The 26,128-nt window shown below is 41.1% G+C and overlaps 1 protein-coding gene across 1 annotated transcript in view; it reads left to right on the top strand.

The window, feature by feature from the left end:
- FAM117B (family with sequence similarity 117 member B) overlaps positions 1 to 26,128 on the top strand; it is a 578,958-nt gene that overhangs the window by 461,984 nt on the left and 90,846 nt on the right. Inside the window, 1 exon segment of the mRNA XM_053698684.1 lies at positions 19,264 to 19,474. Within this exon segment, the coding sequence (XP_053554659.1) occupies positions 19,264 to 19,474 (211 nt within the window).

Genomic DNA, 26,128 nt, shown 5'->3' with positions numbered 1-26,128 from the left:
TATTTAGATTTATTTACCGCAAAATTGGAGAATTGGCCAAAGGTGTCTGGTTCTCTCATAATTGCTGGGACAGATATTGTGGGGGAGGATACAGAAAACAAGACGTCATCTGCATACATAGCTATTTTAAAGTTGTTGGGCCCGAGTGTTATATCTTTAATTTCTTTATTTAAGTGGATATGGGAGGCCAGGACCTCCATGTTTAATATAAATAGTATAGGGGATAAAGGACATCCTTGATGGGTTCAATTCTGTATTGGAAATGATTTTGATAGCATACTGTTAGCCTTGACCTTAGCGCTTGGCAGGGAATATAGGTTAAGAATCCATTTTATTATCTTAGGGCCAAATCCAAATGCATGTAGTGTGGCTGTGAGAAATTTCGAATTTGTCTTATCAAACACTTTCTCAGCGTCGGTAGTGAGTAGATTTAATGTTATGGAATTTGGCAAAAACTGTAAGTGTGAGTGCTCTAAGCGCGTTGTCCCGAGCTTTGCGACGTGGAACAAAGCCAACTTGGTCCATGTGTATAATTTCATTTAATACTGTGTTAATGTGATTCGACAATATTTTACTAAACATTTTTATGTCTGTATTCAGAAGTGAGATGGGTCTATAGCTACCAGGGTCGTCTAGTGGTTTGTTAGATTTAAGTATCACGGATATATGCGCTGAGAGCATGTCTGCAGAAAACTTGGAATTGTCTTCTCTCGATTGGAATAAATTTAAAATGTGGGGGCCAAGAGATCTTTGAACGTTTTGTAGTATGCATTAGTAAAACCGCCAGGGCTTTTGCCTGATGGTAGGCGTGATATTGCTGTTTGTATTTCTATCAGGGATATCGGTTTGTCTAGTTCAGTAGCCTGGGTTGATGTTAATTTGTTTAGGTTTGCTGTTTCGAGATATTGTTGTAAGCCCTCTGTGTCATCTGAGGAATTTTTGGGTTTTAAGTTGTATAATCGTTTGTAGAAGTCACTAAAGTGGTTAGCAGTTCCGTTACTGTCATAAATGTAAGTTCCATCCTGCTTTTTGAGTCTATGAATATGTGTACGGGTCGAGTTTTCTTTAAGAGCTCTTGCTAAGTGGGGGCCTATTCTGTTGCCTTCATAAAAAAAGGTCTTCCTAAGTTTTAAGGCTTTCCTCTGCTCCTCTTTAAGGAGGACAGAGTTAAGCTCCTTCCGAACCGATGAGTGTTTAATTCGTAATCCGGTATCTTTTGGAGAGTTTTTATGATTGAAACAATAAATTCGACCCACTGAGGGTCATATGGATAAAGTATGAGGGGATTGTAGCAGTCTAAGCTTCTACTGCTCCTTGGGCATGGGAATAAATACTGAAGAAAGAGCAAGGAAAATATTATGGGTAAATACTAATTACAGGAGAAAGAGGATTGCATAAGCATTAAGCCTTGAGCGCTATGGCGCAGCTGTGGAAACAGCAGCTCCTGCTTGATAGTGGTCACAGGTGTCTCCCGATCATGAAACGGGCTTAATGGGTGGTATGTGGGGATTCAGGAGATTCAAGTTTCCCCCATGTGGTATGTTGTTTGCTCTTCTGAGGATGTGTGAGGCTTACCCAAGGAGACAGTGATACAAAGCTCACAAAGATGCGGCCATGCTGGTCACCGGCCGGATCCGCCCCCATGTTTGTTGTCTTTTTACATTCCCACGGAGTCCACAGCTGCATTCATTACTTGTGGGAATACAGAATCTGGCCACCAGGAGGAGGCAAAGACACCCCAGCCAAAGGCTTAAATACCTCCCCCACTTCCCTCATCCCCCAGTCATTCTTTGCCTTTCGTCACAGGAGGATGGCAGAGAAGTGTCGGAAGATTCGGAGTAGTCTCTTTTGGAGGGTAGTACTCTTCGCTATGGGACTGGAGTTTTAAGTAGTCTTGTCAGCCTCTCAGTGAGAGCATTGACGAAAGTTAGAGTCTGGAGATGCAGGGAGAGTCTTTATGTGAAACTATCCAGACTCATATTAACAGCTCCTGAAGCAATCATCTTTGACGAGTTTCGCTACCTGCTTTCTTTACTCAAGTCCATGTCAGAAGCGCTGCTACAATCTGTCAAACTTGGACCGTGTTACTGTTCCACGGCATAGATTCCGGTAAGATCGTTTCATTTTTTACACATATTGCAAACGCTAGAAGACATTTTATATATATATGGAATCAAGGGTTAATATCTCCTGAGAGTGATTATGAACAGTTGGGTTTAATCATATATGTTTTATTTGATTTTATGCTGCTTTTTGTGTAAGATTGTGTGGGCTCATAGGCTGAGATGGAACATACAGGTTTCACTTTCACTTTGAAGGTTGTGCAGCTTAAAAGCTTGGCACTCTTTTTCTCATAGCAGGGACGGTCCTGCATTTTTTCTGTAGTCCTCCACATATCGTACTTTAGCTATGGAGGATTCTGATTCATTAGAGGGTTCTCCCTATATTTCAAAGGGTAATGCCTATTTATGTTGTGAGGGAGCTCTGGTATATCCGCCCTCTCAATTATGTTCCATATGCCTTTTTAAGGGGATTATATCAAATAAGGTTAACATGTTTGATACCACTGAGCCGCTCACCTCTGAGTCTCCGTCCAGTTAGCTGCACACCCTACATGCATCTTTGTATACACATACAGCTTCCCATTGCACTGCTGATCCTGCATCTGGAGGGGGCCTTTTGTCACCAGACGTTACTGCACAGTTTCATACGGCAGTGTCTGCGGCCATTAGTGCTTTCCCTCGCACTGCTATGCGCAAGCGAAAGGTTAAATCTTGCTCTCCTGCTCATATAATTTGTCGGATATATCCGATCAGAGTATGAGGTTCTCTCTGAAACTTCAGAGTATGAACTTTCAGGGTTGGAGTCTGCTGCCTATAATCCTCCGCCTGTGGAGGATCCAGTTTTTTTATTTAGGACAGAACGTTTACGCTTTCTACTAAAGGAGGTTTTGACTACTTTAGAGCTTCCAAGGCCGAGCTGACAGTCAAACCTCTGGGTCCTAAATTTGATGGCAATCATTATTAAGGATGAGTGGAACAGGATTAGATTCCTCTTCCCGTCGTCTGCCTTTTAAGGATCCTGGTTCCGGGCTCTCTCTGGGAGTGGGTTTTCTTTTTCCCATCCCTACTTGGTTGGTGCTAATTTTACGCTTGCCACACGTAATGCTAGCCCGTGTGAGGATAATTCATTGTTCATAGTGCCGCCGAATATAAGGATAGAAACTCTGTTAAAGAGGATTTTCAACCTATGGGATATTTGCTTTTATGGACAGCACTTGTCGCCACAGTTGCTGGAGCAGCTACATTTTTAGTGACTCTCCTTCGCGAAAATGATCAAGGTGGAGGGTCTCCTCGAAATTTTTCAGGAAAGAATTACGGCCTTCTGGGTTACTAATTCTTTTATCTGTACTGTTATTTCGCAGATTAATTAGCCTATGACGACGACTTCAGGTTTTCTGTTCAGGCCCGTAGGGTGCTCTGACAGATATAACTTCTAAGTCTAGTCTCTTTCTTGTCTATCTCCACGGTTTCAGGGGCCTTCATACCGTAAGATAAGGAGAACAATCTAAGGGACAAAGTTTTGTATTTTTGTTCCTTGAGTTCTGATAAAAGCCCAGCGTCAGAGGCCTTCGCTAAAACAGAGCAAACCAACAGTTCTTGGAAGCCGGCTCAGTCCTGGAATAGATCCAAGCAGAACAAGAAGCCCACCGAGACTAAGTCCGCATGAGCGGCCCACAGTCCTATTTTGGATCGTGTAGGGGGCAGTCTGTCGCTCTTTCAAAGGCTTGGTTCAGGGACGTGCAGGATCCTTGGGCCCTGGACGTCTTAGCTCAGGGTTGCAAGATAGGTTTCAAATCTCATCCACTCAGGAGCAGATTCATCCTCTAAACCTGTCTTCAAGACTAGGAAAGAGGGAAGCTTTTCTGGAGAGAGGTTTGGGTTACTATTCAAACATTTCGTGGTCCCAAAGAAGGAGGGATCTTTCCGTCCAGTTCTGGACCTACAGGTGCTTAAACAAATTTCTAAATGTCCCCTCGTCAAGATGGAGACAATAAGCTCTATCCTTCCCTTATATCAGAAAGGGCAGTTTATGACCACTATAGAACTGAAGGAGGCATTCCTTCACCTTCCAATCCACAGGGAACACTTCCAGTTCCTCAGGTTTAGGTTCCTGGACCAGCACTTCCGTTTGGTCCAGCTATTGCCCCAAGAATTTTGCAAAGGTTCTAGGGGCTATTCTAGCAGTCGCCAGAACCCGGGGTGTAGCAGTAGCTCCCTACCTGGACGACATTCTGATACAAGCACCATAGTTTCGTCTGGCGGAAGACTATTCGGAATCTTTCCTCTGGGGAAGATAAATATAGAAAGGAGTTCTCTTATTCCAAGCACCAGGGTGGAATCCCTAGGCACGATATTAGATTCCATAGACATGAGAATATTTCTAACAGATCAGTATCCGGATCTGTGGTGGCTCTGTCCGGATCACCTGTCCTGAGGGACATCCTTTTTCAGACCATCCTGGGTGACTGTGACTACGGACGCAAGTCTGTCAGGATGGGGAGCCGTTTGGGGCGCCAAGAAGGCACAGGGCCTGTGGACGCAGGATGAGAGCTCCCTCCCGTTCAACATTCTAGACCTTCAGGCAATATTCAATGCTCTGAAGGTTTTGCCCCTACTAGGTCATCCCAATTTATTTGATTCCAATCAGACATTATATCCTCGGTGGCTTACATCAACCATCAGGGGGGGAACGAGAAGCTTCCTGGCATTGAGGGAAGTATCTCGGATTTGGGGGTGAGCGGAGACCCACAATTGTTCGCTGTCAGCGATCCACATTCTGACAGGTGGGAACGCCAGCGATAAATCTCATGGTGTCCCGTCTCAATACCTAGCTATCCAGATATGGGTCGAGGTCCAGGGGTCCTCAGGCGGAGCTAATAGATGTATTAGCGGTGCCTTGAAGGTTCAATCTTTCTCTTTTCCTGCCATTACCACTCCTTCCTTGAGTGGTGACTCGAATCTTTCAGAACGCTGTGTATTGGGTACTTTGGTGCTTTTCGAAGTTATAAGGGCTAAAAGATAGGAGATCTCAGGTGTGAAGAAAAAAAGCAGACGCAGGGATTTTACATTGACATAAATACACATACATAGAGAAACATGTATTTTTATGTCTACACATATGTTTAGCAATGGAGAGAATGAAAAGATTTAACATTACAATCTTATGCACATTAAACAATATCTCATAGGGATTTTTAAAGCGATATTCACATATAGATCTCGAGATAGATATAGATATATATATATATATATATATATATATATATATATATATATATATATATATATATACTTATATTCAATACAGATTTGTAGAAACCTCAGTCTCCTGAGGTAAATGTACAAAATAATTCTTGTGCTAATAACCTAAGGGTTCAGAATTTATAAAATCCTCTATGCAGTTTTTTTTAGCAAGGACCTTTAGGCAGCTGTACACCACAGCACATTCTTATGGTAGCTACAGCGTACCTAATTTAGTGTAATATGTGCAATTATAATAAATGATAATGGCACCATATGTCATTATGTTCAGTACAATATATAACTATCTGCACTATTAATACTTATTTATAAGTCAATATAGCATTGCCATTATTGCCAGGGGATGTAAAGAGAGAGTTTATTTTTTATGTCAGTCTGCATTTTATATACTTTTGTACTTTTATGCTCTTTAGAATATTATTTTCAGTAATGTACCTCATGTTGGTTATGTACACTATTATGAAATACAAATCGCTAGATGCTGTTTATGTTCATTGCATGTTCAGCAACACGCATGATGATTTTACATAGGCAGGACTTTCTGTCTGTGTAGATATGCAAGACATTATGGGGTCGATCCGATATAGATCGTAGTTTGCGGCGCAAGCGAGGGAACCCGCGTCACCCGCAGTTTCAGCTCGCAACTCGAGCTATCCCATATATGTCGCCGTCAGATGCTAACGTGCCGTAAGTCTGACAAACCAGCGATGTCCAGAAATCTGCGCAAGTACAAATTTCTGGCGTCGCCAGTGACTTGTGGCACGTTAGAAACTGCCAGCGCCTACAAAACCTGACTAAAGTCGAAATCACCCGCACTGTCTAACACGCCTCCCTAACATAGCCCGACACGTCTAACCCTCTATCCGCTATCCCCCCTCACTATCCTAACAATAAAATATGTATTAACCCCTAAACCGCCGCTCCCGGAGCCCGCCGCTACCTAATAAAGTTATTAACCCCTAAACCGCTGCCAGCTATATTAAATCTATAACCCCCTAAAGTGAGCCCCTAACACCGCCGCCATCTACCTTACCTACCCCCTAAAGTGAGCCCCTACCCCGCCGCTATCTATTTTAAAATTATTAACCCCTAATCTAATCCCCCTACCCCGCCGCCATCTATATTAAATTATTTAACCCCTAAAATACTAAACTATCCCTACCACTAAACCTAAGTCTAACCCTACAAATAGCCCTGAAAAGGGCTTTTTGCGTGGCATTGCCCCAAAGTAACAGCTCTTTTGCCAGCCCTTAAAAGGGCTTTTGGCGGGGCTTTGTCACAAAGTAAACTGCTCTTTTGCCTACAATCTACATCCCCCTACACCGCGGCCACCTATAATAAATGTATTAACCCCTAATCTAATCCCCCTACACCGCCGCCAGCTATATTAACTATATTTAACCCTAATTATATTAGGGTTAATATAGTTATTATATTATATATATTAACTATATTAACCCTAATTATATTAGGGTTAATATAGTTAATATCGTTATTATATTATATATATATTAAGTATAATAACCCTATCTAACTCTAACATCCTAACTAAACTCTTATTAAAATAAATCTAATATTAATATTATTAATTAAAATACCTAGTTAAAATAATTACCCAATTACCTGTAAAATAAATCCTAACCTAAGTTACAAATACACCTACACTATCAATAAATTAAATAAACTACAAATATCTATCTAAAAATACAATTAAATAAACTAAACTAAATTACAAAAAAAAAAAAACACTAAATTACAAAAAATAAAAAAAAGATTACAAGATTTTTAAGCTAATTACACCTATTCTAATCCACCTAATAAAGTAATAAAGCCCCCCAAAATAAAAAAAAATCCCTACCCTATTCTAAATTAAAAAAAGTTCAAAGCTCTTTTACCTTACCAGCCCTTAAAAGGGCCTTTTGTGGGGGCATGCCCCAAAGAAAACTGCTCTTTTGCCTGCAAAAAAAAACACAATACCACCCCCCAACATTACAACCCACCACCCACATACCCCTAATCTAACCCAAACCCCCCTTAAATAAACCTAACACTACCCCCCTGAAGATCTCCCTACCTTGTATTCACCCAGCCGGGCCAAACTCCTCATCCGATCCAGGCGTTGTGTTCCAGCAAGCGGCAGTGAAGTCTTCTTCCATCCGGGCGATGTCTTGAAGCAAGCGGCAGAGAGTCTTCTTCCATCGGCGACGTCTTCAAGCAAATCGGCATCTTCAATCTTCTTACTTCGCTCCTCCGCCGCGGAGCATCCTTCCGGCACGACGACTTCCCGACGAATGAGGTTCCTTTAAATGACGTCATCCAAGATGGCGTCCGCCGAATTCCGATTGGCTGATAGGATTCTATCAGCCAATCGGAATTAAGGTAGAAAAATCTGATTGGCTGATTGAATCAGCCAATCAGATTCAAGTTCAATCCGATTGGCTGAATAGTTCATAACTATTTAATAGCTATTATACCTAGTTAAAATAATTAACAATTTACCTGTAAAATAAATATAAACCCTAACATAGCTATAATGTAATTATTAATTATATTGTAGCTATCTTAGGATTTATTTTATAGGTAAGTATTTAGATTTAAATAGGAATATTTTAGTTTATAATATGAATTAGATTTATTTAATAAGAATTTAGTTAGGGGTGTTAGGGTTAGATAGAGTTAATATAGTTAATATAAATACTATAGTAACTATATTAACTATATTAACCCTAATATAATTAGGGTTAATATAGTTAATATATATAATGTAATAACTATATTAACTATAATATACTTAGGGTTAATATAGATAATATAGCTGGCGGCGGGGTAGGTAGATTAAATTAGGGGTTAATAATTTTAATATAGATGGCGGCGGTGTAAGGGGTTCACATTAGGGGATAGATCAGTTAGATGGTGGCAGTTTTAGGGGCTCACAGTAGGGGGTTAGTTTATGTAGATGGCGGCGGTTTAGGGGTTAAATACTTTATTAGAGATTGCGGCGGGGGATCGCGGTTGACAGGGAGATAGACATTGCGCATGCGTTAGGTGTTAGGTTTATTTAGCAGCCAGTTTAGGGAGTTACGGGGCTCCAATAGTCAGCGTAAGGCTTCTTACGGCTGCTTTTTGTGGCGAGGTGAAAATGGAGTAAGATTTCTCCATTTTCGCCACGTAAGTCCTTACGCTGTATATTGGATACCAAATTGTGCGGGTTTGGTATACCTGCCTATGGCCCAAAAAACTACGGGCGACGGCAGAAATATACGCGCGTAACTTCTAGGTTACGCCGTATATAGGATACCAAACCCGCGCAAATATTGGCGTCGCCAACTTTTGCGGGCGACGATTTTTATCGGATCGACCCCTTAATGTCCTATGCTATTAGTGTACACAATTATATAGTATATGCCCCTCTAGGTATATACCTTTCATGAATTATACTCTTCATGTTTAATTCCAAATGCAGTCATGCAGAATTTCTCGTAATTTAGTAAAACAGGGGAGATCCTTTAAAGATAAAATCTATTGGTATCTCTTTTATACCTATGTTATGTGTAATTTATATCTATTTACAAAGGTTCTATCACGCCGATACTAAACATTGATTATGAATATTTTCACTAACAGCAGAGATCTTTACGAGATAAGATCTATTGGTATCTCTTTTATACTATTGTATGAGTGATTTATATGTACAGTATCTCACAAAAGTGAGTACACCCCTCACATTTTTGTAAATATGTTATTATATATTTTCATGTGACAACACTGAAGAAATGACACTTTGCTACAATGTAAAGTAGTGAGTCTACAGCCTGAATAACAGTGTAAATTTGCTGTCCCCTCAAAATAACTCAACACACAACATTCCAAATAATGTGGCAGAATCAAATACATTTATTTAGAACAGCAAACACATGCAACGTTTCGGGAACTCCTTCCCTTAATCATGCAAGGAGTTCCCGAAACATTGCATGTGTTTGCTGTGCTAAATAAGTGTATTTGATTTCACCATTGCTGCCACATTATTTGGAATCTTTTTGTTACTTCTGGTAGGGTGTGGTGGTACCCCTAAGTGGCGCGCAAGTTAACTGGGTGCTGGACGGTACTGTTTGTTTGGCAACAAAAGTGAGTACACCCCTAAGTGGAAATGTCCAAATTGGGCCCAATTAGCCCTCCCCGGTGTCATTTGACTCGTTAGTGTTACAAGGTCTCAGGTGTGAATGGGGAGCAGGTGTGTTAAATTTGGTGTTATCGCTCTCATACTCTCTCATACTGGTCACTGGAAGTTCAACATGACACCTCATGGCAAAGAACTCTCTGAGGATCTGAAAAAAAGAATTGTTGCTCCACATAAAGATGGCCTAGGCTATAAGAAGATTGCCAAGACCCTGAAACCGAGCTGCAGCACAGTGGGCAAGACCATACAGCGGTTTCACAGGACAGGTTCCACTCAGAACAGGCCTCGCCATGGTCGACCAAAGAAGTTGAGTGCACATGCTCAGCATCATATTCAGAGGTTGTCTTTGGGAAATAGACGAGTGCTGCCAGCATTGCTACAGAGGTTGAAGGGGTGGGGGGTCAGCCTGTCAGTGCTCAGACCATACGCTGCACACTACATCAAATTGGTCTGCATGGCTGTCGTCCCAGAAGGAAGCCTCTTCTAAAGATCATGCACAAGAAAGCTCGCAAACAGATTGCTGAAGACAAGCAGACTAAGGACATGGATTACTGGAACCATGTCCTGTGGTCCGATGAGACCAAGATAAACTTATTTTGTTCAAATTGTGTCAAAAGTGTGTGGCGGCAACCAGGTGAAGAGTACAAAGACAAGTGTGTCTTGCCTACAGTCAAGCATGGTGGTGGGAGTGTCATGGTCTGGGCCTGCATGAGTGCTGCCGGCACTGGGGAGCTACAGTTCATTGAGGGAACCGTGAATACCAACATGTACTGTGACATACTGAAGCAGAGCATGATCCCCTCCCTTCGGAGACTGGGCCGCAGGGCAGTATTCCAACTTAATGACCCCAAACACACCTCCAAGATGACCACTGCCTTGCTAAAGAAGCTGAGGGTAACGGTGATGGACTGGCCAAGCATGTCTCCAGACCTAAACACTATTGAGCATCTGTGGGGTATCCTAAAACGGAAGTTGGGGGAGCGCAAGGTCTCTAACATCCACCAGCTCTGTGATGTCGTCATGGAGGTGTGGAATAGGACTCCAGTTGCAACCTGTGAAGCTCTGGTGAACTCCATGCCCAAGAGGGTTAAAGGGACACTAAACCCATTTTTTTTCTTTTGTGATTCAAATAGAATAGTGCAACTATTAAGCAACTTTCTAATTGACTCCTATTATCAAATTGTCTTCATTCTCTTGGTATATTATTTGAAATGCAAGAATGTAAGTTTAGATGCCGGCCCATTTTTGGTGAACAAACTGGGTTGTTCTTGCTGATTGGTGGATAAATTCACCCACCAATAAACAAGTGCTTTCCATGGTCTGAACCAAAAAAATAGCTTAGATGCCTTTTTTTTTCAAATAAAGAAAGCAAGAGAACGAAGAAAAATTGATAATAAGTGTAAATTAGAAAGTTGCTTAAAATTGCATGCTCTATCTGAATAACGAAAGAAAAAAAATTGGGTTCAGTGTCCCTTTAAGGCAGTGCTGGAAAATAATGGTGGCCACACAAAATATTGACACTTTGGGCCCAATTTGGACATTTCCACTTAGGGGTGTACTTACTTTTGTTGCCAACGGTTTAGACATTAATGGCTTTGTGTTGAGTTATTTTAACGGGACAGCAAATTTACACTGTTATACAGGCTGTACACTCACTACTTTACATTGTAGCAAAGTGTCATTTCTTCAGTGTTGTCACATGAAAAGATATAATAAAATATTTACAAAAATGGGAGGGGTGTACTCACTTTTGTGAGATAATGTATGTATATTTATCATGCAGACACTGAACATTAATCATTAATATTTTCAATAACAATGTACATTGTGTATTCACTTTGTAAGCATACGCAGTCTCTGCTTATTCTGGGCATGGATTTACAAGTATTTACTGTGTACCTGTTGGTCTATATGTCCTTCTTCTCTATTCAGTAAGGCCACATGACAGACTAAATATGGCCTAGATTTGGAGTTTGGCGGTAGCCGTGAAAACCAGCGTTAGAGGCTCCTAACGCTGGTTTTAGGCTAACTCCGGTATTTGGAGTCACTCAAAAAAGGGTCTAACGCTCACTTTTCAGCCGCGACTTTTCCATACCGCAGATCCCCTTACGTCAATTGCGTATCCTATCTTTTCAATGGGATTTTTCTAACTCCGGTATTTAGAGTCGTGTCTGAAGTGAGCGTTAGAAATCTAACGACAAAACTCCAGCCGCAGAAAAAAGTCAGTAGTTAAGAGCTTTTTGGGCTAACGCCGGTTCATAAAGCTCTTAACTACTGTACTCTAAAGTACACTAACACCCATAAACTACCTATGTACCCCTAAACCGAGGTCCCCCCACATCGGCACCACTCGATTACATTTTTTTAACCCCTAATCTGCCGACCGCCACCTACGTTATACTTATGTACCCCTAATCTGCTGCCCCTAACACCGCCGACCCCTGTATTATATTTATTAACCCCTAATCTGCCCCCCACAACGTCGCCGCCAGCTACCTACACTTATTAACCCCTAATCTGCCGAGCGGACCGCACCGCTACTATAATAAAGTTATTAACCCCTAATCCGCCTCACTAACTCTATAATAAATAGTATTAACCCCTAATCTGCCCTCCCTAACATCGCCGACACCTAACTTCAATTATTAACCCCTAATCTGCCGACCGGAGATCACCGCTATTCTAATAAATGTATTAACCCCTAAAGCTAAGTCTAACCCTAACACTAACACCCCCCTAAGTTAAATATAATTTACATCTAACGAAATTAATTATCTCTTATTAAATAAATTATTCCTATTTAAAGCTAAATACTTACAAACCCTAATATAGCTACAATATAAATTATAATTACATTGTAGCTATTTTAGGATTAATATTTATTTTACAGACAACTTTGTAATTATTTTAACCAGTTACAATAGCTATTAAATAGTTAAGAACTATTTAATAGCTACCTAGTTAAAATAATTACAAAATTAACTGTAAAATAAATCCTAACCTAAGTTACAATTAAACCTAACACTATACTATCATTAAATTAATTAAATAAAATACCTATAATTACCTACAATTAAACCTAACACTACACTATCAATACATTAATTAAATACAATATCTACAAATAACTACAATGAAATAAACTAACTAAAGTACAAAAAATAAAAAAGAACTAAGTTACAAAAATAAAAAAATATTTACAAACATAAGAAAAATATTACAACAATTTTAAACTAATTACACCTACTCTAAGCCCCCTAATAAAATAACAAAGACCCCCAAAATAAAAAATGCCCTACCCTATTCTAAATTACTAAAGTTCAAAGCTCTTTTACCTTACCAGCCCTGAACAGGGCCCTTTGCGGGGCATGCCCCAAGAAGTTCAGCTCTTTTGCCTGTAAAAAAAAACATACCATACCCCCCCCCCCAACATTACAACCCACCACCCACATACCCCTAATCTAACCCAAACCCCCCTTAAATAAACCTAACACTAAGCCCCTGAAGATCATCCTACCTTGTCTTCACCTCACCAGGTATCACCGATCCGTCCTGGCTCCAAAATCTTCATCCAACCCAAGCGGGGGCTGGCTATCCATCATCCGGTGGCTGAAGAGGTCCAGAAGAGGCTCCAAAGTCTTCATCCTATCCGGGAAGAAGAGGCGATCCGGACCGGCAACCATCTTGATCCAAGCGGCATCTTCTATCTTCATCCGATGACGACCGGCTCCATCCTGAAGACCTCCACCGCGGACCCATCTTCTTCCGGCGACGTCCAACTGAAGAATGACGGTTCCTTTAAGGGACGTCATCCAAGATGGCGTCCCTCGAATTCCGATTGGCTGATAGGATTCTATAAGCCAATCGGAATTAAGGTAGGAATATTCTGATTGGCTGATGGAATCAGCCAATCAGAATCAAGTTCAATTCGATTGGCTGATCCAATCAGCCAATCAGATTGAGCTCGCATTCTATTGGCTGTTCCGATCAGCCAATAGAATGCGAGCTCAATCTGATTGGCTGATTTTATCTGCCAATCGGATTGAACTTGATTCTGATTGGCTGATTCCATCAGCCAATCAGAATATTCCTACCTTAATTCCGATTGGCTGATAGAATCCTATCAGCCAATCGGAAATCGAGGGACGCCATCTTGGATGACGTCCCTTAAAGGAACCGTCATTCTTCAGTTGGACGTCGCCGGAAGAAGATGGGTCCGCGGTGGAGGTCTTCAGGATGGAGCCGGTCGTCATCGGATGAAGATAGAAGATGCCGCTTGGATCAAGATGGTTGCCGGTCCGGATCGCCTCTTCTTCCCGGATAGGATGAAGACTTTGGAGCCTCTTCTGGACCTCTTCAGCCACCGGATGATGGATCGCCAGCCCCCGCTTGGGTTGGATGAAGATTTTGGAGCCAGGACGGATCGGTGATACCTGGTGAGGTGAAGACAAGGTAGGATGATCTTCAGGGGCTTAGTGTTAGGTTTATTTAAGGGGGGTTTGGGTTAGATTAGGGGTATGTGGGTGGTGGGTTGTAATGTTGGGGGGGGTATTGTATGTTTTTTTTTACAGGCAAAAGAGCTGAACTTCTTGGGGCATGCCCCGCAAAGGGCCCTGTTCAGGGCTGGTAAGGTAAAAGAGCTTTGAACTTTAGTAATTTAGAATAGGGTAGGGCATTTTTTATTTTGGGGGTCTTTGTTATTTTATTAGGGGGCTTAGAGTAGGTGTAATTAGTTTAAAATTGTTGTAATATTTTTCTTATGTTTGTAAATATTTTTTTATTTTTTGTAACTTAGTTCTTTTTTATTTTTTGTACTTTAGTTAGTTTATTTCATTGTAGTTATTTGTAGATATTGTATTTAATTAATGTATTGATAGTGTAGTGTTAGGTTTAATTGTAGGTAATTGTAGGTATTTTATTTAATTAATTTAATGATAGTATAGTGTTAGGTTTAATTGTAACTTAGGTTAGGATTTATTTTACAGGTAATTTTGTTAATAAATATTTAATAGTTACCTAGTTAAAATAATAACTATTTAATAGCTATTGTACCTGGTTAAAATAATTACAAAGTTACCTGTAAAATAAATATTAATCCTAAAATAGCTATAATATAATTATAATTTATATTGTAGATATATTAGGATTTATTTTACAGGTAAGTATTTATCTTTAAATAGGAATAATTTATTTAATAAGAGATAATTAATTTCGTTAGATGTAAATTATATTTAACTTAGGGGGGTGTTAGTGTTAGCCTTAGCTTTAGGGGTTAATACATTTATTAGAATAGCGGTGAGCTCCAGTCGGCAGATTAGGGGTTAAAAATTGAAGTTAGGTGTCGGCGATGTTAGGGAGGGCAGATTAGGGGTTAATACTATTTATTATAGGGTTAGTGAGGCGGATTAGGGGTTAATAACTTTATTATAGTAGCGCTCAGGTCCGGTCGGCAGATTAGGGGTTAATAAGTGTAGGCAGGTGGAGGCGACGTTGTGGGGGGCAGATTAGGGGTTAATAAATATAATATAGGGGTCGGCGATGTTAGGGCAGCAGATTAGGGGTACATAGGGATAATGTAAGTAGCGGCGGTTTACGGAGCGGCAGATTAGGGGTTAATAATATGCAGGGGTCAGCGATAGCGGGGTCGGCAGATTAGGGGTTAATAAGTGTAAGGTTAGGGGTCTTTAGACTCCGGGGTACATGTTAAAGTGTTAGGTGCAGACGTAGGAAGTGTTTCCCCATAGCAAACAATGGGGCTGCGTTAGGAGCTGAACACGGCTTTTTTGCAGGTGTTTTTTTTTTTCAGCTCAAAAAGCCCCATTGTTTTCTATGGGGGAATCGTGCACAAGCACGTTTTTGAGGCTGGCCACTTGCGTAAGCAACTCTGGTATCGAGAGTTGAAGCTGCGTTAAAAATGCTCTACGCTCCTTTTTTGTAGCCTAACGCAGCCTTTATGTGGACTCTCAATACCAGAGTTATTTTTATGGTGCGGCCAGAAAAAAGCCGGCGTTAGTTTTTCGGGTCGTTACCGACAAAACTCTAAATCTAGCCGTATGTGCGTATGGTATGTACATGTAAACTACATCTGATGCTTATGTCATGTACAGATTTAATATACTTTGTATAAGTTTATACATTTTAGGATCCATCAGGAAATATACGATATCCGGACTGATTCTCTTTGTCCTTCAGGAGATCGAGAGTTTTGTTCTCTTTGAAGCAGAGTCCTCCTTACTGACCAGTCCCATCTCATGTTGCCAAAGATCCTTCAGAGGTGGCAATCTTTATAAAAGCATTTGAAGGATAAAGGTAATAGTTAATCCTAGTACCTGTATAACCTCAGGGTCAAGAGTTTTTACCCCAATCTGTTCATTGTCCAAAAGGATTTAAAGTCCTGTCCTGAAACATCCCTAAACATGTTGGTCAGGGTTCCCACTTGTATAATGGGAACATTCTTTGCTGTTTTTACCCTTAATCCAAAGGGTAATTTTATGGATAGTATAGACCTCAAGGATTCATATCACTTTCAGTTCCTGAGGTTTGTATATCTGCAAAACACTGACAGTTTGTCACTGTGTGTTGGATACAATCTTTATCAGAATTCAGGGCATTTAAGTTGCTCCGTATATGGATGACGTACTAGTGCAAGCTTATTTCCTGTCACTAACTATTGCTATACTATTGCTCATACTCACAAGATTCTGTCTTCTTTCAAGACCATGGCTGTAGTATCGATGTACCTAAAAGCTCCTTATATACTGCTATAAGGATAGCATTTATAGGCATTATAATAGACTCAATCCTTATGCATCTAGTTCCTGACGGAACTTCACAATATAAATATTCAGAGCGCTCTCTTCCTACAAAGAGCTACATTCCATCGGTAGCTCAGTGCATAGAGGCGGTGGGTCTTATGGTAGCTGTTTCAGACTCAGTTCTTTTTGCCCCTCTTCACTTGAGATCCCTTTAATTGGCTATGCTTCCTCAGTGGTCAAATAATTATCTACATTTGGAACAACAGATTGCCTTGGATTTCTCCGTCAATCTTTTTCTTGAGGACACAAAATCTGTCTTGTACCCTTAGGACTTCCTTACTTCGCCAGTCTTGGTTTATTTTGCTGACAGATGCCAGTCTCTCAGGTTGGGGGTCGGTCTGGGTTTCTGGAAGAGTGCAAGGAGTTTGGTATCCTCTAGAGGCAAGGTTATCTATCAACATTCTGGAACTTCTATCATTCTTCAGACTCTTCAGCCTTGGCCGTATTGAAGGTGGAAAAGTTTATCTGTTTCCATTCGGACAGCATCATGGCGGAGGCCTACATAAATCATCAAGGGGGGTAACCGCAGTCCACTGGCCATGCAGGAAGTATCTATTACTCCCTATTGGCAATTCACATACCAAGTGAGAACAACTGGGAGATGGATCATCTCAGCAGTCAATCGGTCTATCCAAGAGAGTGGTCTTTCAATGGCCTCTCAAATCACACACTTCCAAGCTATTGTGCCAGATCAAAAGATGGAATATCCATGGTAGTTTTATGTAGCATACCTGTATCATTTGTTTGTTCTTCTTCCAAGAGTCATTACTTGTATCAAACACGAGTCAACGTCAGTAATAATAATTGCTCCAGCCTGGCACCGCAGGTATTAGTATGTGGATATAGTGCAGATGTCCTTTTCTCTCTATTGCTTCTTCCTCTGAGACAAGACCTTTTGTCTCAAGGTCCTCTTTTTCCATCAGGATCTCAAATCTCTAAATTTAATGGTGTGTAGTTTGAACGCCTAATTTTGAGACAGAGGTTTCTCGGTCAATGAAACTTTGATGCAGGCCAGTAAGCATGTGACACAAAGATTTATCACAAGATGTGAATGGCATATTTTGAGTGGTGGTCTTCCAGAAGGTTTTCTTGGTATTCCTTTAGGATTCCTAAAATCCTTCAGTTTTTACAGGATGGCCTTGACAAGGGTGTGTCCGCTAATATTCAAAAAAGGTCAAATTTCTGCTTTATCTGTTCTTTTTCATAGGAAGTTGGCTAAACTTCCTGATGTTCAGACTTTTGTCCAGGTGTTAGAATTAGGCCAGTTGTGAAACCTATTTCTCCACCCTGGAATCTGAATCTAGTTCTCTTTGTATTACAAGGTTCTTCTTTTGAAACAGTGTATTCCATTGATTCTGAGTTGTCAACCTTGACTTGTGATTTTCTATTTCTAATTATTAACAAGGTATAGGCTGCACTTTGTACTAAATATGATTTTCTTCCTAAGGTAGTTTCTATGGAAAATACAGATCAAGAAATTGTTGTTCCTTCATTGTGTTCAGATCTTGCTAACTCTATGTAGCGGCTATTACATAATCTTGATGTAGTCAGCGCTTTGAAATTCTATCTCCAAATTACTAAAGATTTCAGACAAACTTGTAGGTTTTTTTTCCTTTTCTTCTCTACTCTGGGACTCGTAAGAGTGCAGAAAGCTTCTAAGGTAGTATTGGCCTCTTGACTCAAAGAAGGGATTTATAAGGCTTTCTTGAATTTTTGAAAGTTGCCTTCTAAGCATATTATAACTTTTCTACAAGAGCAGTTGCAACATTGTGGGTTTTTAAAGATCATTCATCCTTGTGCAAATTTGCAAAGCTTCAACATGGTCTCCTCTGCATACTTTTTTCAGATTTTATCACTTTGATGTTTTGCTTTTTCACAAGCAGCTTTTGGCAGGAAAGTCCTTCAGACTGCAGTGTCAGCTAAATAGGAACAGCCAGAAAAGTTGCCCATCCTTTCTGTAACATAGACCATCTACATGGGTATTAATCCCATGTTATGGAGGACTGTGGACCATCATCATTTTACGAAAGAAAACAAAATGTATGCTTACCTGATAAATTATTATTTTTTTCGTAATGATTATGGTCCACAGGCCCCACCTCTACAGATCCTGCTTTGTCTTTCCTACCTATATGTTTTCTATTCTCTACTCGGCTATACGTTAAAGGGACTGTCAACACCAGAATTTTTGTTGTTTAAAAAGATAGATAATCCCTTTATTACCCATTCCCCTGTTTTACATAACTAACACAGTTATAATAATACACGTTTTACCTATGTGATTACATTGTATCTAAGCCTCTGCAAACTGCCCCCTTATTTCAGTTCTTTTGACAGACTTGCATTTTAGCCAATCAGTGTTGACTCCTATGTAACTTCACCTGTGTGAGCTCAATATTATATATATGACACACAGGAACTAACACCCTCTAGTGGTAAAAAGCTGTCAAAATGCATTGCGATAAGAGGCGACCTTTAAGGTCTAAGAAATTAGCATATGAGCCTACCTAGGTTTAGCTTTCAACTAAGAATACCAAGAGAACAAAGCAATATTGGTGATCAAAGTAAAATGGAAAGTTGTTTAAAATTATATGCCCTATTTAAATCATAAAAGTTTGTTTTGGACTTGACTGTCCCTTTAAACTAAGATATGGGAGGTGGGAGGGATTTTAAGCTCTGATATGGGTTCTTGGCCTCCTAGTGGTGGGAAATATATCCCATATGTAATTGACAACTATGGACCATCATTCTAAAGGAAAAGAATTTAAAAGGTAAGCTTAAATTTAGTTTTTTCCTTCTGCAGCTTTAATCATTTTGAAAAAATAAGATATCCCATTTTATGCAGCTTTACTCATTTTAATAAATACATTCATTTTGTTATCAGTCTTAATCATTTAGTATGGAAACTGCATGATTAAATTCACACTTTTTTTTTATTTTTTTATAGCCTCAAGATATTCCAGATGGACACCGTGCTCCACCACCCCTGGCACTGCGCAGTGTAGATACCCAGACACCAGGGGGAGGAGATCGTGGAAGCAACAACAGTAGCCGTTCGCTGTCAGTGTCACCAGCCTCCTTTATTACAATCTCGAATGACTGCAGTGGAGAAAGTCCCTGTTCAGCAGATGACACCCTTTCAGATCCTCGAGATAAAGGTTTGTGTTTTTAGAATGCTACACATCCAATAGGTATTTGTTTTCATTCTGAAAGATTTAAAACAAAGATGAAGAAAGTAAGAGTAACAGAAGAGGTAACATTGGGTATTGTTGTAAAATAAAGTATTATAATTAGTATATCTTGGATTTGTGACATCAGAGGAAGTTTACACATAGGAGAAGTAGAGAATAATAGGGTTAGCAAGCCGACAGTTAATGCTTTACAGCAGGATGATGGTGAATCTAATGACTGCCAGGATAGAATGTAAGTTTTGGATGAGGTAACAAAGAAAGGCTTGGAGTTGTTCTACCTGAAAATGTAATCATTCTCAGTGTCAATATGACAAGGAAGATCCTGTCATGGCTGTGCCCGAATTTGAACCTGGGACTCCTGATTCACAGTCTGTTTCTCTTTCTTGCGCAACTAGAAGTTTTTGGAGACCTGTTACCTGCAGTGGGTTGCTTTCTGGCTCCACCTGCTTGTTTTGCAATCGACTCTCCTATAAAAAGGCTGCTTCACCATCCACTTCCTGCCCTGACATTGAGGTTGATCTTATTCCTGTTGTTAGTGCCTCTGACCTTGCTTGAATTTCCTGTTTGGTTCCTGAATCTGGCTTGTTCTCTGACTACCCTTTTGAATCTCCCTTGGATTTGATGTTAAACTGCTTCTCTGTTTTCTGAACATGGCCTTGTACCCTGTCTATTCTATTGGATTCTTCATGGATTTGGTGACTGTTCTAACTGCTCTCAGGTGTCTGACCCTCTGCTTGTCTCCTGGCTATTCTCTCTGTATCCGCCTGTCTCTGCTTCTTGTGGCATCGTCCTCATTCTCTGGCATCCTGTTCCTGTATCCTAGTCCTGCAGAGGATGCTTGTCAAGTGCTGGTATCCTGTTTCAGTTCCTAGCCCTACAGAGGGTGCTTACCAAGTTCCTATATCCACGCATGTACCCAAGCGCTGCAAAGTGTATCAGTACCAGTCGGATGCTTCTGTATTCAAAATTTGCTAAGTTCCAGTATCCTCTACCAAGCTCTGCAGAGGGTTTCTGTCAAGTGCCTGTCTCCAGCTACTGTGTCCGTGCCCTGCAGATGGTCTCTGCCAAGTTACTGCACCCAAGCTCTACAAAGGATATCTGTCAAGTTGGTATGCAGCTCCTGAGCCCAAACCCTTATGTGGTCCCTGCCAAGCATCTATGTCCTGCTCCTGTCCTGGCCTCCAGTGGGCACCTCCTGTTTTGGCCTCCAGTGGGCACCTCCTGTTTTGGCCTCCAGTGGGCACATCCTGTCTCGGCCTCCAGTAAGCACATCCTGTCTCAGCCTCCAGTGGGCACCTCCTGTCTTTGGTCTAAGTTGGCACTTCATTCGTTGCCATAGAGTGAGCACTCCTGTCCCTATCGTGGGCATTTCCCTAGACTCCAGTTCTGGTGTGTGCACATCTGCTTGCCTATCCTGTTTCCAGTCTTCGGTTCCAGTACAATAAATTTACTTTGTTTGTCGGTTACTAAACCATGCCTAAAAGAGGTAACCCCCCCCCCCCCCCCACAATCTTCAATATATTTTTTGCCTCCACCTGGGGGGTTCAAAGGGATTGATGCCAGAGGATCAGCGGGTGCCTTCCTTTAACCCCCCCAGTCGAAAACAAAATAAATAGTGTAGATGGGGGGGAATTACAGGATATCAGGCTTTACCCACAGCCGCTTGGGTAATGTCCATTTTACCTGGGTATATATATGTCTATTTTCAGTTACTTACCCCACGTGTTCAGTTAGCAACCAGAAGTGCATTGCTGCTCTTCAACAATATGATACAGAGAGAATGAAGCAAATTTAATAATAGAAGTAAACTGTAAAGTTGTTTAAAATTGCATACTCTACCTAAATCTAGAAAGAAAAAATTTGGGTTTCATGTTTCTTTAACCCCTTAAGGGCAAGGCCATTTTTCAATTTCTTTCCCTTTTACATTTCTGCTGTGTTTGTGTTTAGCTGTAATTTTCCTCTTACTCATTTACTGTACCCACACATATAATATACCATTAAATGGACTTTCTAAAGATACCATTATTTCTCTTGTAAGGTGTATCCAGTCCACGGATCATCCATTACTTGAGGGATATTCTCCTTCCCAACAGGAAGTTGCAAGAAGATCACCCACAGCAGAGCTGCTATATAGCTCCTCCCCTAACTGCCATATCCAGTCATTTTCTTGCAACTCTCAACAAGCATGGAGGTAGTAAGAGAGAAGTGGTGTAACGTAGTGATTTTTTTATTTCAATCAAAAGTTTATTTTAAATGGTACCGGAGTTGTACTATTTTGTCCCAGGCAGAAAATAGAAGAAGAATCTGCCTGTGATTTCTATGATCTTAGCAGGTTGTAACTAAGATCCATTGCTGTTCTCACACATGACTGAAGAGAGAGGTAACTTCAGCGGGGGAATGGCGTGCAGGTTATCCTGCTATGAGGTATGTGCAGTTAAAAAAAATTCTAGAAGATGTGAATGCTAGAAAATGCTGCTGATACCAGATTTATGTAAGGTAAGCCTGAATACAGTGATTTAATAGCGACTGGTATCATGCTTACTTTCTGAGGTAGATTTGCAATGTAAAACGTTTGCTGGCATGTTTAAACGTTTTTATATATACTTTGGTGATAAAACTTTATTGGGGCCTAGTTTTTTTCCACATGGCTGGCTTAAATTTGCCTAGAAACAGTTTCCTGAGGCTTTCCACTGTTACTATGAGTGGGAGGGGCCTAATTTAACGCTTTTTTGCGCAGTAACTTTTACAGACTGAGACATCCAGCTTCCTCCAGGAGTCCCCTGAATGCTATAGGACCTCTCTCAAGGGCTCTTAGGCTTTCCAAAATTGTTTGTTGGGGAAGGTAGGCCCACAGCAAGGCTGTGGCAGTTTGGTATGCTGTTAAAAAAGTCTATATCGTTTTTTTGAACTAAGGGGTTAATCATCCATTTGCAAGTGGGTGCAATGCTCTGTTAGCTTATTATACACACTGTAAAAATTTCGTTTGATTTACTGCTTTTTTTCACTGTTTTTCAAATTCTGACAAAAATTGTTTCTCTTAAAGGCACAGTACCGTTTTTATTTTTTGCTTGTTAACTTGATTTAAAGTGTTTTCCAAGCTTGCTGGTCTCATTGCTAGTCTGTTTAAACATGTCTGACATAGAGGAAACTCCTTGTTCATTATGTTTAGAAGCCATGGTGGAACCCCCTCTTAGAATGTGTACCAAATGTACTGATTTCACTTTAAGTAATAAAAATCATATTCTGTCTTTAAAAAATTTATCACCAGAGGAATCTGACGAGGGGGAAGTTATGCCGACTAACTCGCCCCACGTGTCAGACCCTTTGACTCCCGCTCAAGGGACTCACGCTCTAATGGCGCCAAGTACATCTAGTGCGCCCATAGCGTTTACTTTACAAGACATGGCGGCGGTCATGGATAATACACTGTCAGCGGTATTATCCAGACTACCTGGGTTTAGAAGAAAGCGAGATAGCTCTGGAGTTAGAAGAAATACAGAGCATACCGACGCTTTAAGAGCTATGTTTGATACTCCCTCACAATATACAGAAGCTGAGGAAGGAGAACTTCTTTCTGTGGGTGATGTTTCTGACTCAGGGAAAAAGATTCAACCTGATTCTAATATGTCTACATTTAAATTTAAGCTTGAACACCTCCGCGTGTTGCTCAGGGAGGTTTTAGCTGCTCTGAATGACTGTGATACAATTGCAGTGCCAGAAAAATTGTGTAGATTGGACAAATACTATGCAGTGCCGGTGTGCACTGATGTTTTTCCAATACCTAAAAGGTTTACAGAAATTATTACTAAGGAATGGGATAGACCAGGTGTGCCGTTCTCTCCCCCTCCTATTTTTAAGAAAATGTTTCCAATAGATACCACCACATGGGACTTATGGCAGACAGTCCCTAAGGTGGAGGGAGCAGTTTTTACCCTAGCTAAGTGTACTACTATCCCTGTCGAGGACAGTTGTGCTTTCTCAGATCCAATGGATAAAAAGTTAGAGGGTTACCTTAAGAAAATGTTTATTCAACAAGGTTTTATTCTACAGCCCCTTGCATGCATTGCCCCAGTCACTGCTGCTGCGGCTTTCTGGTTTGAGTCTCTGGAAGAGGCTTTACAGGTAGAGACCCCATTGGATGACATACTTGACAAGCTTAGAGCACTTAAGCTAGCCAATTCTTTTGTTTCTGATGACATTGTTCATTTGACTAAACTAAAGGCTAAAAATTCTGGGTTTGCTATTCAAGCGCGCAGGGCGCTATGGCTTAAATCATGGTCAGCTGACGTTACTTCAAAGTCTAAGCTGCTTAACATTCCCTTCAAGGGGCAAACCCTATTCGGGCCTGGTTTGAAGGAGATCATTTCTGATATCACTGGAGGAAAAGGTCATGCCCTTCCTCAGGATAGGTCCAAATCAAGGGCCAAACAGTCTAATTTTCGTGCCTTTCGAAACTTCAAGGCGAGTGCGGCATCAACTTCCTCTAATGCAAAACAAGAGGGAACTTTTGCCCAGTCCAAGTCGGTCTGGAGACCTAACCAGACCTGGAACAAAGGGAAGCAGGCCAAAAAGCTTGCTGCTGCCCCTAAGACAGCATGAAGTATCAGCCCCCTATCCAGTAACGGATCTAGTAGGGGGCAGACTTTCGCTCTTCGCCCAGGCTTGGGCAAGAGATGTCCAGGATCCCTGGGCGTTGGAAATTGTATCCCAGGGATATCTTCTGGACTTAAAATCTTCTCCTCCAAAAGGGAGATTTCACCTTTCACAATTATCTACAAACCAGATAAAGAGAGAGGCATTTTTACACTGTGTTCAAGACCTCCTAGTTATGGGAGTGATCCACCCAGTTCTAAAGGAGGAACAGGGACAAGGATTCTATTCAAATCTGTTTGTGGTTCCCAAAAAAGAGGGAACCTTCAGACCAATCTTAGATCTCAAGATCTTAAACAAATTTCTCAGGGTCCCATCATTCAAGATGGAGACTATTCGTACCATCCTGCCTATGATCCAGGAGGGTCAATACATGACTACAGTGAATTTAAAGTATGCGTATCTTCACATTCCGATACACAAAGATCATCATCGGTTTCTCAGGTTTGCCTTCCTAGACAGGCATTACCAGTTTGTAGCTCTTCCATTTGGGTTAGCTACAGCCCCAAGAATCTTTACGAAGGTTCTGGGGTCACTTCTGGCGGTCCTAAGGCCGCGGGGCATAGCAGTGGCCCCTTATTTAGACGACATTCTGATACAGGCGTCAAATTTCAAAATTGCCAAGTCTCATACGGACATAGTTCTGGCATTTCTGAGGTCGCATGGGTGGAAAGTGAACAAAGAAAAGAGTTCTCTATCCCCTCTCACAAGAGTATCCTTTCTGGGAACTCTAATAGATTCTGTAGAAATGAGGATTTCCCTGACAGAGACCAGGTTATCAAAACTTCTAAATTCCTGCCGTGTTCTTTATTCCACTCCTCGCCCTTCGGTGGCTCAGTGTATGGAAGTAATCGGCTTAAAGGGACACTGTACCCAATTTTTTTCTTTTGTGACTCAGACAGAGCATGCAATTTGAAGCAACTTTCTAATGTACTCCTATTATCACATTTTCTTCATTCCCTATGTATGTTTATTTGAAAAGCAAGAATTTAAGTTTAGATGCCGGCCCATTTTTGGTGACCAACCTGGGTTGTCCATGCTGATTGGGCAGCACCAATAAACAATTGCTGTCCATGGTTCTGAACCACAAATTTGCTGGCCCCTCAGCTTAGATGCCTTCTTTTTCAAATAAAGATATCAAGAGAACGAAGACAAATTTATAATAGAAGTAAATTAGAAAGTTGCTTAAAATTGCATACTCTATCTGAATCACAAAAGAAAATTTTTGGGTACAGTGTCCCTTTAATGGTAGCGGCAATGGACATAGTGCTGTTCGCCCGCCTACATCTCAGACCGCTGCAACTCTGCATGCTCAGCCAGTGGAATGGGGATTACACAGATTTGTCCCCTCTACTAAATATGGATCAAGAGACCAGGGATTCTCTTCTCTGGTGGCTATCTCGGGTCCATCTGTCCAAAGGTATGACCTTTCGCAGGCCAGATTGGACAATTGTAACGACAGATGCCAGCCTTCTAGGCTGGGGGGCAGTCTGGAACTCCCTGAAGGCTCAGGGATCGTGGACTCAGGAGGAGACACTCCTTCCGATAAACATTCTGGAACTAAGAGCGATATTCAATGCTCTTCAGGCTTGGCCTCAGCTAGCGACAATGAGGTTCATAAGATTTCAGACGGACAACATCACGACTGTGGCTTACATCAACCATCAAGGGGGAACAAGGAGTTCCCTAGCGATGTTAGAAGTCTCAAAGATAATTCGCTGGGCAGAGGTTCACTCTTGCCACCTATCAGCTATCCATTACCCAGGTGTAGAGAACTGGGAGGCGGATTTTCTAAGTCGACAGACTTTTCATCTGGGGGAGTGGGAACGCCATCCGGAGGTGTTTGCACAATTGATTCATCGTTGTGGCAAACCAGAACTGGATCTCATGGCGTCTCGACCCCAAGGCAACGCTGATAGATGCTCTAGCAGCACCTTGGTCCTTCAACCTGGCTTATGTGTTTCCACCGTT

Source organism: Bombina bombina, chromosome 1 (assembly GCF_027579735.1).
Source record: "Bombina bombina isolate aBomBom1 chromosome 1, aBomBom1.pri, whole genome shotgun sequence".
Lineage (NCBI taxonomy): Eukaryota > Metazoa > Chordata > Amphibia > Anura > Bombinatoridae > Bombina > Bombina bombina.
This window is presented reverse-complemented; position numbering and strand designations above follow the sequence as displayed.